Source organism: Anser anser, assembly GCF_964211835.1.
Source record: "Anser anser genome assembly, chromosome: 9".
NCBI classification, from domain to species: domain Eukaryota; kingdom Metazoa; phylum Chordata; class Aves; order Anseriformes; family Anatidae; genus Anser; species Anser anser.
The window spans coordinates 24607594-24621659 of NC_139729.1; the positions used below are offsets into that span (position 1 = coordinate 24607594).

At 46.8% G+C, this 14066-nt stretch overlaps 1 protein-coding gene across 9 annotated transcripts in view; it reads right to left on the minus strand.

Moving 5' to 3' along the window:
* Positions 1 to 14066, minus strand: part of LOC310904186 (uncharacterized protein) — a 227403-nt gene that overhangs the window by 36736 nt on the left and 176601 nt on the right. For 8 of the 9 annotated variants that reach the window (XR_014588108.1, XR_014588109.1, XM_083848541.1 and 5 more), the window contains 8 exons: positions 13641 to 13772; positions 11380 to 11508; positions 10893 to 11021; positions 9756 to 9890; positions 8615 to 8749; positions 8243 to 8368; positions 3186 to 3317; positions 2084 to 2275 (listed from right to left, as the gene is read on the minus strand). Coding sequence is in view for 7 of the 9 variants with exons in the window: in XM_083848541.1 (XP_083704667.1) it covers positions 2084 to 2275; positions 3186 to 3317; positions 8243 to 8368; positions 8615 to 8749; positions 9756 to 9890; positions 10893 to 11021; positions 11380 to 11508; positions 13641 to 13772 (1110 nt within the window). In the remaining 2 variants the exon portion in view is untranslated. The remainder of the gene's footprint in view (positions 1 to 2083; positions 2276 to 3185; positions 3318 to 8242; positions 8369 to 8614; positions 8750 to 9755; positions 9891 to 10892; positions 11022 to 11379; positions 11509 to 13640; positions 13773 to 14066) is intronic. The other variant, XM_083848538.1, reaches the window with a different exon arrangement.

The following is a 14066-nucleotide window of genomic DNA, read 5'->3' on the forward strand; positions in this document are numbered from 1 at the left end:
TAGAATAGAAAAGATGCAGAATAGCCCCTTAATATACAAGCACTCTGGACTGGACTCTCAGCTGCAGCAAGTGGCAAATATCGGTAGAAATAAATACAATTTTGAATTGAATAAAATTGAATAAAAAATCACTTCTTATTAGCAGTTAGCCATTTGCAGAAATTACAAATGGACAAGGCAGCTTCTTTGCCTCCTGAAGGCTGGATGCTTTTCTGCACAAGAAGCTTTTGTCAAGTACAGGGAAATGGACTCAGCAGAAGTGTATCTGGATGAGATTGGATGTCCTGTGTTAGACAGGGATTCAGACTTCAGATAATCTAATAGCTGACTTTCTGGCCTTGAAATGACAGAAGAAAATGGGAGCTTCAGATGTGTACTGTCTCTGAAAATCAATCCTCTTTCAGGTGTGCAAGAAAGGTTTAAGTGTCTGGTGTTAGGACACTTGCATTTGATTTTTGGCAAGTCAGGTAAGGCTTACTGTTGTGCAGTGGCATATTTTTATTTTAGTACAAACTGTTTGTTGGAGGGGAGAACGGCAGAGAGAGGCAAAGTCCTAAAAGGGAAAAATAAGCCTTTTTTCCCCTCTCCTGAAAATATGTATTTTGTCTCTCTATGCTTATATAAGTGCCTGAATGCTTCTGAAATTAAACAAAAAACAAAAACAAAAACAACAACAACAAAAAAAAAAAAACAAAAAAAAACAAGAGAAACTATATACTTGAAAATTTACAGGGAAAGGGGAAAAAGAAAGTTCAGCTTCGTGGGATTGCTTGTATTGTCTTGAGCATTTCTACATAAAATCATTGTAAATTTTCCAAAGGTTGCAAATCACCCTGAAATATTTGTTCCCTCCCAGCAATGTATTGACTGACAGTGGCTGCTGGAAAAGAAAACCACTCCTTGTTTTAAGAAAAGAGTTGCTAAAACAGGAAGCATGAGTAAGATTTCTTTCCAAAATACTGGGAGATGAAGTATGGACACAAAGAAATCTCACAGTCTTTGGGAAAGCAACCTAACTGCTTCATTCTATAATTCATGTAATATGCTTATGACAGCGTACCAAAAGCACAGCATCTCCTTCCTTTCTTGTAAGGATAAGGATGAATGTGTCAATTATGGGGGGAAAAAAAAAAAAGTTTTTGGAGCTGTACTTCTGCTTCCTGCCCAGTCTGCAAGAGCTGAAGAGCTGCCCATCTGAGAAGTATCTGCAAAACAACCTTTGTCATAGCTTTTCCCATACAGAAATAAAAGCCTTTCTTCACCATGGTCACAGAATTCTTTAGGGAGCCTAAGGATTTATGGAAATTTATCTAAACGGCTCCACACATTTCTGACTGGTTTGACTCTTTAAATACAAATATTGGTGGGAGCTTCAGATCCTCCCAGAATTTTCTTCAGTACCAAGCCTGAGAAGCCAGGTCCAAAGCCTACTTCTGTCAACACTCAAAATTAATTTCTATGATTTTATGTGTTCAAGGCCAAGTTTAGAAAGAACTATTGGCTTTCTGCAAGAGAGACTGTAACAAATCAAGCTGAATAGATGTAACAGGAGGAAAAGGAAAGAATTAAATAGGATGAGTTAACATTTATATGGTTCTAGGCAGAAAGGGCAAATCTGGGCTCTTACACTGCCATCAATATGGACAGCAATGCTAAAGACAACAGAGGGATGCTCTTCTTTTCCAGAGAACAGAATTTCTCCCAGCATTTACATTCACAATTTAGGGAGTGACCTTAAGACACAAGATTGTACATGTCACTCACTTGTATAAATATCCCCTAAACAAAATGAAAAATTGAGAATTAATCTTGAAACTAGTATGTTCTGAAAATGAAAAACAAAACTGCCAGTGAAAACGATGGTATTGGGCAAAGGGATCCACAGTGTTGAAATAAGAGCTTATATCAATACTTTGCGCTTCATCAGCCATCTATTTCAACACTTTGAACCTAGATAATTAAGGATTATAACCACCCAAGCTGTGCAAACCCAACACCACACAATTTCGGAAGCAATAAGATTAGCAAAAATACATTTAAAAAAAACTGTAATAGGCTAAGAACAAACAGAGCTGGTTCTTACAGTTGCAGATAAGTTCCTGGGAGATAGCGTATGCCATGGAGAGCAAACACGTGTCTGACTTACGGTGTTTGCAGTCGTGGCCAGTCCAGCCAGGGGGACACGTGCACTCCCCAGTGACATGGTGACACAGAGCATTGCTGCTACAGCTGCAGGACAGCAGGCAATTTCGTCCATAGAAGCCATCGGGGCAGGCTGAAAGCAGACGAGTAGACTGCAATCTCACCTAGATCATAACTGAGGCACAGACTGATCTTTTCAAAGAAGTCAGCAACAGCTTGTCCCTAAAACATGTGTTAGCTGCATTCGGAAATCAAAACGGTAAAATGAAAGCAACATCTGCAATTTGTATGCTAGGTGGCTAGGGCTCAACCCTGGGAAGTGGAACAGCCTGAGCGGCTTTTGGCTACTTCTGCCCATCAGTACCAGTCAGAGGAACCTTCCTGAAAAGCGTTGGGTGATTTTGTGATGAACCAGGAGAAAATATGCCAGCACTGAGGTCTGCACGAAGCACGCTGCCCTGAGAGCCTGGCTGTACTGCCAGCACGACGGCCATCCTCAAGCAGCCTTTAATACCCATGGGCTGGGGAAGGAGCCATGCCACAGCAGCACAGACCAGTGGCTTGAGCGACTCTCAGGGTCTCTGGTGGATCTGCACAGCCAGCACTGATATTACTCCTTTGTCCTCGTTATTTAATCCAGAGTTAGCTCAATCGAGCAGCAGTGCTGTCAATGTAACCCGTGAGTGAAGCCACAGGGGCCAGCTGGTCAGCACCTCTTGCCAATCAACCGGAATTACGGTGCAAGTATTATGGCTATGAAATATCGCTTTTCTACGTAAATGCTGCTTTAAATTGGGTCTAATGATAACATCATCTTGAGATGCAGTTTAGCTTGTCATTTGCATTTATCTGTCATCTCCTTCTGCCTGGCAAAAACGGTCAAACCCAACGTGGGGAACTCCTCAAGCTGCAGGGTATTTTGCCTTGGATCAGCCTGCCTAACGTGACAAACACCACACGAAACAGCACGAAGGTAAAATTCAAGCCATAAGCTGACTCGTCACACTGACTCGTTTCACAGAGAGGCTGACACCAGCACTTACGTTCAGAGCAGCCGGCCCCACTGTACCCCAGGGGACACTCACAGGCTCCGGTCTCCCCGTTGCACCGGCCCCCCTGGGCACAGGGCTCGCACGAGGACTGGCAGCCTGAGCCCCACCGACCGTCAGGGCAATCTGGAAAAACAAGCACACGGGATACCCACACTGCCTGCTGATCATTGAATCCTGCTGATTTCAAATAAATTAAAAGTCATAGTAAAACAATGCTGGATAATGGAGCAGTATATTATCTCTGTAGACTGACAGCACTTTCACAGGAAATCTTCTGAAAGAGACAACATGATCCTATGCTGCAGCACACAAGAATACATCTAAAGACAGACACAAACGTTCTATTCCAGCTTCCGTCGCTGTGTGTCTGTTTTTTGGTTTTGTTTCTGATACAGTAACATTGTGAGCGCTTGGATATCTGTATCTGAAAAACAAATTACTGCACTCAGCGAAAGAAAAACAGGACAGAGATTTGGGAGAAGAGGGCTGCTTTTGTATTTTTGCTGGGTGGAGTGGGGGACAGGACAGTCATCATTTGCAGAGCTGCGTCCCTAGCATCCCACCCAGCTGTGCTAGTAGTACCCTGTTTCCTGCCCGTGGTGGATGCAGAGGGGCTGGAGGTGAGGTGCAGCCCAGGCCCACACCCAGTTCCACCTCTCGTGCCAGGTTCCTGCTGCCCGGAGCAGTGCCATGGCCAATGCTATGCAAGTGGCAGAGGGGCATCCCCTGGCCCCCTGGTAGTTCAGTGTTCCTGAGACCTTCTTCACCCCTTTTCTTAATTTCACAGATTCACAGATTCACAGATTCACAGATTTTTCTAGGTTGGAAGAGACCTCAAGATCATCGAGTCCAACCTCCGACCTAACACTAAGTACTCCACTAAACCATATCCCCAAGCTCTACATCTAAACGTCTTTTAAAGACCTCCAGGGATGGTGACTCCACCACCTCCCTGGGCAGCCCGTTCCAATGCTTAATAACCCTTTCGGTAAAGAAGTACTTCCTAACATCCAACCTAAAACTCCCCTGTCGCAACTTTAGCCCATTCCCCCTCGTCCTGTCACCAGGCACGTGGGAGAATAGACCAACCCCCACCTCTCTACAGCCTCCTTTCAGGTAACTGTAGAGAGCGATGAGGTCGCCCCTGAGCCTCCTCTTCTCCAGGCTGAACAAGCCCAGCTCCCTCAGCCGCTCCTCGTAAGACTTGTTTTCCAGACCCCTCACCAGCTTGGTCGCCCTTCTCTGGACTCGCTCGAGCACGTCCATGTCCTTCCTGTAGCGAGGGGCCCAAAACTGAACACAGTACTCGAGGTGCGGCCTCACCAGAGCCGAGTACAGGGGCACAATCACTTCCCTCGACCTGCTGGCCACACTGCTTCTTATACAGGCCAGGATGCCGTTGGCCTTCTTGGCCACCTGGGCACACTGCTGGCTCATATTCAGCCGACTATCCACCAATACTCCCAGGTCCTTCTCGGCCAGGCAGCTTTCCAGCCACTCATCTCCCAGCCTGTAGCTCTGCTTGGGGTTGTTGCAGCCCAGGTGCAGGACCCGGCACTTGGCCTTGTTGAACTTCATGCAGTTGACCTCAGCCCATCGCTCCAGCCTATGCAGATCCTCCTGCAGAGCCTTCCTGCCCTCGAGCAGATCGACACACGCACTTAGCTTGGTGTCATCTGCAAACTTACTGAGGGTGCACTGGACGCCCTCATCCAGATCATCAATAAAGATATTAAAGAGGACCGGCCCCAGTACCGAGCCCTGGGGGACTCCACTAGTGACCGGCCTCCAGCCAGATTTGACTCCATTCACCACAACTCTCTGGGCCCGGCCATCCAGCCAGTTTCTAACCCAGCGAAGCGTACGCCAGTCCAAGCCCCGAGCAGCCAGTTTCTTGAGGAGAATGTTGTGGGGAACGGTGTCAAAAGCCTTACTGAGGTCAAGGTAGACCACGTCCACAGCCTTTCCCTCATCCACCAAGCGCGTCACTTGGTCATAGAAGGAGATCAGGTTCGTCAAGCAGGACCTGCCTTTCATAAACCCATGCTGACTGGGCCTGATCGCCTGCTTGCCCTGCAAGTGCCGCGTGATGACCCTCAAGATAATCTGCTCCATGAGCTTCCCCGGCACTGAGGTCAAACTGACAGGCCTATAGTTCCCCGGGTCTGCCCTGCGGCCCTTCTTATAGATAGGCGTCACATTGGCTAGCCGCCAGTCAACCGGGACCTCCCCCGATAGCCAGGACTGCCGATAAATGATGGAAAGCGGCTCGGCCAGCTCCTCCGCCAGTTCTCTCAGTACCCTCGGGTGGATCCCATCCGGCCCCATCGACTTGCGCACATCCAAGCTCCGTAGCAGGTCGCCAACCATTTCCTCATGGATAGCGAAGGCCACATCCAGCTCCCCATCCCCTTCCACCAGCTCAGGGCACTGGGTGTCCGGAGAACAACCGGTATTGCCGCTAAAGACTGAGGCAAAGGCGGCATTAAGCACCTCAGCCTTTTCCTCATCCTTAGTAACTAGGTTTCCCCTCGCATCCAGTAAAGGATGGAGATTCTCCCTAGTCCTCCGTTTCGCGTTGATGTATTTGTAAAAGGATTTTTTGTTGTCTTTAACGGCAGTAGCCAGGTTGAGCTCCAGATGAGCTTTGGCCTTTCTAATTTTCTCCCTGCACAGCCTCGCTACATCCTTGTAGTCCTCCTCAGTGGCCCGCCCTTTTTTCCAAAGATTATAAACCCTCTTTTTTCTGCTAAGCTCCAGCCGCAACTCTCTGTTGAGCCAGGCCGGTCTTCTTCCACGCCGGCTCATCTTTGGGCACGTGGGGACGGACCGCTCCTGTGCCATCACGATTTCCTTCTTGAGGAGCGCCCAGCCTTCCTGGACTCCTCTGCCCTTCAGAACCGCCTCCCAAGGGACTCGGCCAACCAGCGTCCTGAGCAGCTCAAAGTCAGCCCTCCGGAAGTCCAAGACAGCAGTTTTACTGGTCCCCTTCCTGGCCTCGCCAAGAATAGAGAACTCTACCATTTCGTGGTCACTCTGCCCCAGACAGCTTCCGACCACCACATCTCCCACCAGTCCTTCTCTGTTTGTGAAGAGAAGGTCTAGCGGGGCACCACCCCTGGTAGGTTCACTGACCAGCTGCGTCAGGAAGCTATCTCCCACGCTCTCCAGAAACCTCCTAGACTGCTTTCTCTGTGCCGTGTTGTGTTTCCAGGATATGTCCGGGAAGTTGAAGTCCCCCACGAGGACAAGCGCCGACGATTTTGCAACTTCTGTCAGTTGCCTATAAAACTCCTCATCCGTCTCCTCATCCTGGTTCGGCGGTCTATAGCAGACCCCCACCAGGATGCTAGCCTTGCCGGCCTTCCCGCGGATCCTAACCCACAGGGATTCAACCTTATCATTCCCAGCCTGGAGTTCTACAACATCGAAAGATTCTCTAATGTAGAGAGCCACGCCACCTCCCCTTCTGTGCTGCCTGTCCCTCCTGAAGAGCCGATAGCCAGGCATTGCAGCACTCCAGTCGTGGGAGCGGTCCCACCACGTCTCCGTGATGGCAACCAAGTCGTAGCCTGCCTGCTGCACAATGGCTTCCAGCTCCTCCTGTTTGTTACCCATGCTGCGTGCATTAGTGTAGATGCACTTCAGCTGGGCCATCGCCTTCTTCCCCGGCCTAGCCATTGTTTCCCCCGGCACAGCTCCGACAAGCCTTGTTTGAGCCCCGTCCCCCTTCTTACCTAGTTTAAAGCTCTCTCTATGAGCCCCGCCAGCTCCTGGCCTAGGATCCGTTTTCCCCTTGGAGATAGAGACCCATCTGGGGCCATCAGGCCGGGTGCCGAGTAAAGCTCCCCATGGTGAAAAAACCCAAAATTTCTATGCTGGCACCAGCCTCTGAGCCACCTATTAACCACATGAGCTTTCCATGTCCTCTCCGTGCCTCTCCCTTCCCCCGTAGGGATGGACGAGAACACCACCTGCACTCCCGCTCCCTCCACCAATCGTCCCAGCCCCCTATAGTCCTGTTTGATGGCCCTGAGGCTTCTCTTTTCAACATCATCGCTGCCAGCCTGGACTATCAAAAGCGGGTAATAGTCAGAGGGGCGAACCAGGTTTGGAAGCTTCCTGGTAACGTCTCTGACCCTGGCCCCAGGGAGGCAGCAGACTTCCCTATGTGTGGGGTCAGGCCGACAAATAGGGCCCTCCGTTCCCCTGAGGAGGGAGTCGCCCACAACAATCACCCTTCTTTCTTTCTTGGTGGAGGCAGTCCTGAGGCGTGGAGTCAACTTCCTCACCTCAGGCATCCTCCCGGGTAGGCTTCCTACCTCATCCTCACCCACCGGTCCCTCCAGCTCCAGGGCCTCAAACCTATTGTTCAAGGGCACCTGGGAAGGCGGCGCCGGAAGGGGAGGGCATCTCCTGCGAGGTCGAGCAGGGACCTGCCTCCATTCCTCCTCAACTCGCAGGTCCCCTCCCTCTGCCCGATGGCAACAGGCAGATTTCCTACAACATTGATTTCCTGATTGATTGATTGTTGATTTCCTACAACAACGTACTCCTATTCATTCCCTTCATCTATTCCAGATCCTTCACTTGCTGGTTCCACACCTGGACCAGATGACGGCTTCCAAACTAAACCATTCTGTGATTCTGCGATCTGTCTGGCCAACACCCTTCAAGAGCTTCTACGGCACGCTATGTGCATGCAGCAGCATGGTCCCAAGCTCTGCTCTTGGACCCAGGGCTGCTGCAATGCCCTGACATCTCTGCCCAAATTGTATAAGCCCTGCCCAGCATACAAATCACTGTTATTAGCTGGAGCAGACAGATAGGACAGGATAACTGCATCGTGCTCCCTCTTTACAAGCAATCCTACATGGTGGATATCATACATTCTGCACCAAGACTTATCCTTTAAAGACCTGTTCTTCAAATAAAGCATATTGCATTGCAGCAGTTTTGGTGGGAAAAACAATAATGACAATAATGCAGCTTCTTCCCCCGTCTGCCAAAGCAGAACACTCACTGTCCTAGCCCAACACCGAACACACCTTCCTCACAGGTAGCACCAGTTTTCCCAGCTGGACAAATACACTGCCCGGTCTGCGGGTCGCACGGCGCTCCTCCGCAGCTGCAGCTCTGCCCACAGTTCACCCCGAAGCTCCCGGGCGGACAAGCTGTGCAAAGGAAACCCCAAAAGCTGATCAATACAACAGTGCATTTAGAAGATATTAGGAGTCACCAACAACAGCACTTTGAAACTGAGCAAGGCTGGCACAAAGTGATCTATGTTAGCGTCAGTGTCTCATGCCAGCAGCAAATGTACCCTTTAATCTGCAACTTCTGCCTCTGAACATAAGGTTCACGGGTAAAATTTCCCATCCAGTGTGTACCTCCCGGGGAAACATGCAGTGAGTACCTACATAAATGGCATTTTTCTCCATGAAAACCAGGTGGGCAGGGATGCTTGCAGGCTCCCGTCTCACAATTGCACAAAGCGTCGGTGGAACAGTTGCACCTCAGTTTGCAACCAGCTCCATAAAAGCCAGGCGAGCACTCTGGAAAATGCAAGCAAATGCAGAACACGTATAAGAAAAAGCAAGAGCTGAGGAAACTGAACAGAAGTCAGAAAAAAATTTAGCAGAAATTTACAGAAAAATCTATTCTGTATTACAGAGGTGTTGATAATGAAATGTAAATAATAATTAAACACATGCATGGCCATTTCAGAGAGGTTACTGCTTGAATACAGCCCAGAACCAGAGTGGCAGAGTACTTAAGGCCAGATTCAATTACTGAGCCATTACAGAATTACTCTTCTTATCTGTTTATACCTTCTGCTGTTCTCTGCCTTTGTGCAAAGCCAGCGCTGGGTGAGAGATGCTCTCCCCCAGAATTTAGCAGACCACCAAGAACACTAAAGATATTAAATATTATCACTACTATTCTCCACCAACCCCCCCAGAACCAGTGTCATAAATCTGACACGTTCCTGCGTGCCCGGAGAGGAATCTGAAGGGAAAATCTTTATTGCGTTACTCCATTACTGTCTATAGAGACACGCAAACAAGAATGCAGAACACAATTCTCTTTGAACTCCCCCAAAAACTACAAAGAATAAGTTGAAATCAAAGATCTGAAAATCCGAAGGAAAAGCAGCGTTACTGAAACCCCTTCCAAATGAGCCTGCCAGAATAAAACAGTTTTTGCCACTTATTTACTGTCTGCATGAAAAAGAAAAAAAAAAAGGAAAGAGAAGTGAAAACTCCCACAATCTTCATTATTTAGGGCTGTAACAGAATTTGTTTTCTAGATTTCTGTTGTCATTTGATCAGGTTAAAAATGCCGCATTCTTAAGCTGTATTCCCACTGATATCCCTGCAAGCTCTGTGATATCAGGCACTCGGAGAGTTTGCAATATGGAAAATCAGAGACAAAAAAATTAGTGGAATATGAATGTATTAGTGAACGTATTAGTAGCAGCAGCACAACAGCACACGGGAGGAGAAATACTGATAGGCCAAAGCAATAAGCAGACAAGGAGAATGTGGCTTGCTGTTTTACCTTTCTGACACTTTTTGCCGTGGTAGCCAGGCTTGCAGGCGCAAGTCCCGTTCCTGGCGCTGCATTCCAGCGTGTGCTCCTTCACGCACTGACACTCCTCCGAGCAGCCAGCTCCGAAGGCCCACCTGGGACAGGCTGCAGCCAGATTAAAAGGAATCATTAAGTCTGTAATTATGCATGAGTTATTTGAAATCGTACACTTCTGCAGAATGCAACTGCTGCAAAAACCGAAATGTTCATTTTACTTTGGGCAAATACATCTACGTTCCTTTGACAGTGCCTATTGATGTGGGCGTGTAAAACAGAGTTTACATCGTTCCTGAAGTGATTCACTCCGTTCAAGCAAGATGTGGTGAATGCAAGAACCAGAAATGTTTTGAAACAAACTTGGTTAAGTTTCTGAAGGAAAAATATTTGGATACGGTCCAAGACAAAACGATTCATGAAAAAAAAATCAAGGAACAATTTTTCCATCTTGTATAGATTTTCCAGACAAAAACTGTAAGTGCAAAGAATCTCGATTACCTATTTTGTAACATTTTTAAGTTTGATCTGTTTTATTCCCATTAAACTTTTGGTAGTGTTCATGAGTGCGCTTGTGTACTGTGAGCATTAACATTCAGAAATATTCCCACTTCAGGGACAAAACCTAGATGTCTCAGTTAGGAAATTCATGCGGGGAGGAAGACTCTTTTAGACACAAGTTTAGGGAAAAACCTAATTTTTGTGCTTATCTTTTTTGATTTGCCATAGAATGGGCAGTGAAATTATCAGACTTAAACTTCACCAACAACCCAAACTTTAACTTGACCGATCCAACCCAGCTATAGTCCTCACCCTTATGCATTCACAAAACTCAACCCTTATGGCAAGGATTAATTGTTACAGGAGAAGATAAATTGAGTTTCTGGGGCTTCCCAGAGTGCATGGGAAGTCCTCTCTGCCATCCCACTGTTCCCAGCTCATCACAGAGCTTTCAACCCGTGCCAGATCCCAGCATGAACTCTTCAGCTAAAGCCAGGTGAGCAAGGCAGGTCCTGAAGCCTCGCTCATTTTGTACGTCCTATGGAATCTTTCTAAGCCTGTTACGATATGCACGTGCTAAATAAACAGGTCAGAAAAGTTACTGGGACTTACTGAGGTGGCAGAAGCGCCCGTACAGCCCGGGGTCGCACAGGCAGGCTCCGTACAGCCTGTGGCAATAGCCGCTGTTGGCACAGTTGCACTGCTTGTTGCAGTTCTTCCCGAAGAGTCCTTTGGGACATCCTTTGAAGAGCACAAACACAGCAATGCGTCAGTTGTTAAGTATTAAAATGGACACCAAATCAGCTCTCTTTTAACAGGCGCTACAGAAAATACCATGCTTTGTCACTAGCCTGAGGCTGAGCCTCTGCGCAGCCCATCTTCGCAAAGCCCTCGCTTTTGCTCATCCATCCTCTTAACTCTTATTTAAACAAAAATCACTCACGGCACTCTGCAGGGCTGTATTATATCTCGCACAATGGAGGCTATTCTCATTTGGGCCCCTAAGATTTACCACGCATAACTACAGCCCGATAGGAATGCGGGAAGGTGGTGAGGTTCCAGGCTGACGCTACCCCAAGCAAGACGACAGAAATCGTACCGTCTTCACAAAACGTCCCCTGGATTCCCGGCGGGCAGTGACACTGCCCTGTGACGGGGTCGCAGGAGCCTCCGTTCTGGCACTTACAAACACCGGCACAGCCGTCACCATACGTCCCACGGGAGCAAGCTGCAGGGAGAGCAGAGAAAATGAATGATCACCCACCCCTGTTCTCGACATGAAGCAAAACGAGGCTCCCGTCATCAAAGCTGGGCAGTGAAATACTCCCTGTAGCCAAGCAGGCTCCAGACAATGTCACAGTCTTTCTATATAAGGTAATAAACATTCACCTAATATTTCCTAGCTAATTTTAAAATGACACCTGAAGTAACCAAGCTTAGCTAAGTGGAGGAATTTTTGACGCACCCACATTCGTCCCTGAATATGCTTCACACAATGCATGGGGCTCAAAAATCATTGCCTAGGAAGTACAAAGTGTGAAAATCAGAGCACAGTTTTGAACATTTGGAAATAAATATTTTAAATGTCTGCTTTTCCCCTCCCAAATACTATTATAAAAATGTATTTTTTTAACATAGTCTCCAAAATCCCACAGCTGACCATGTACAGAAGAGGATCCACAACAGCACAGGACTCCTTCCTAAAGCTCTGATTACTCCAGCGCAAAAATATATAAATAAATAAATAAATAAATAAATAATTGTGAAATACAGCTTTCCTCCACTGTTTGCAGCTTGAAAGCTTGAGCTAGCTGAGTAAATACAATTGCTGGAGTCATCAGACTTAACTGACATTTTATCAATGTACATTAAAAAACTTGACATTTCACATCAATTTCCATTTGGTTTCTATGGTGCATTATTGTAGAAATTTAGTTCCAGTTTTCTCAACTGCTTAGCTTACCCTAAACCCCCGAACTACGCTGTATTTTAAGAAAGCAAGAGAAAAGAATGCAAGCCAACACATTGGGCTACTTCCTACAGATTATATATCCTTCATTGTCAATGCCTACTTGATCGGACTGCAGCTTTAGCTTAATAACACACTTCCATTACTCTGCGTTTTAAATGCCAAAGACAAACTCCACAACATTACATGCATAGATATCTAGTGTGAATATAGAGTAAAATGTTATTATTATTTCTGAAGCGAATTTCAATCCGGTCTTGAAATTTTTTTAATCTATTCTGAACCACTAGAGTGCCATGAATATAAGTAAAAACATCCTAACATGACAGCCTGAATTGTCTTAGGTAGAGTAGAAATTATCCTTTTAATCCTCTCCCTTCCTATCCCCTCAGCTGTCCCTACTATTTAGAAACCAAACCCGGACTGGTCTCCAAAAATAACTATGGGCAGACTGCTGGTTTCAATCATTTGCTGTTTTTGCTTCATTTTTGCCTTTGTGATTATGCCTCCTAAACAAACTAGATGGTGATTAACCTGAGGATTGCTGTCTATTGATGCTAAGTAATAATTCTTTGTCATGCCTTTGCCTCATCCGTGACAGTGCAGACCTTCCAAGTACCAAGGGCCACTGCACCATCCTGCAGCAATCAGAGAGCCCCATCTCAGACACGTGGGGAGAACTGCTCTGGGGAATCTCAGACCAGCAATAGACAACTTTTGGCAAACTGCAGATAAAGAATTGTGCCTGGTATGTCAAGCAGTCCCCAGCCTATCTTTCCAGTTGGTTTTGACACAGACTTCTGAACCAGAAAGATCTTCTATCAGGAGGCAAGAATAAGGAGGGAAAAATATAATTTCCAGTACTAAATATTATCAGTCTCCAGAAATCTATGTTAATAATAATAATAATTAATAAAAACAGGACCAAGCTTACCAATACAATAGGGAAAAAAAAAAAAAGGGGGGAAATGTCTTGGGATTCTGTGAAAAACACGTTTAGCATTACATCCGCCCAGATTGTCACACCACCTGCCAGGACAGACTTCTGAAACTCAGCCGGGCAAGCTGTGGAGCGAAGCATGGCAGGCACACTGCAGCACCTGGGCACTCTGCACCAGCAAAGTGAACAGAAATAGGCACCAACACAAGCGCTTAGAAAAAGGCACTGCGCTGGATGCAGAGACCTCACTGTTTGAAGGTCTGTGTCATTTGTTGCAGCATCCGTTCAATTTATGCCATACTATAATACAATTTTGAGCTAGCAGTGAAACAGCTGTGCTCCTCAAAGAGCTTTTTGGATTAGAAGTACAGCAGTTACTTCTATTTCCTACCTATCTGCAGTGTCACAGCACTAGGACAAAGTCCCTACCTCCCAAATACACTGTACTCACTTTCATTGCAGATGATGCCGGTCCACCCAGGTGAGCAAACACAGCCACTGCTCTCGCTGTTGCATCTGCCTCCATTCATACAGTCCTCACAGCTCAAGCTACAGTCGTTGCCAAAAGTGTTATCAAGGCAAACTGAAAGGAAAAAATACAGAAGACTCGGTGAGCACCCAGACAAAATACTTCCAGGGGATCTTACCTATCCTTCCAGATGCACAAGCGCAAAAAGGAACACGCACAACACTGACGATCTGAAAAAAATCCTCTTCAGGTTGTTAGTGTTCATGTTGGTAGCATTGCAAATATCACTGAGTCATTCCAGAAGGTGGTCCCAAGTGGACATTCCCAAATTGTCCACTTTAAATTTTAAAGTCTGGACAAAAGGAAACCTGGGACTTCAGCTGGAATTTACTCCTTAAATGCTGTGAT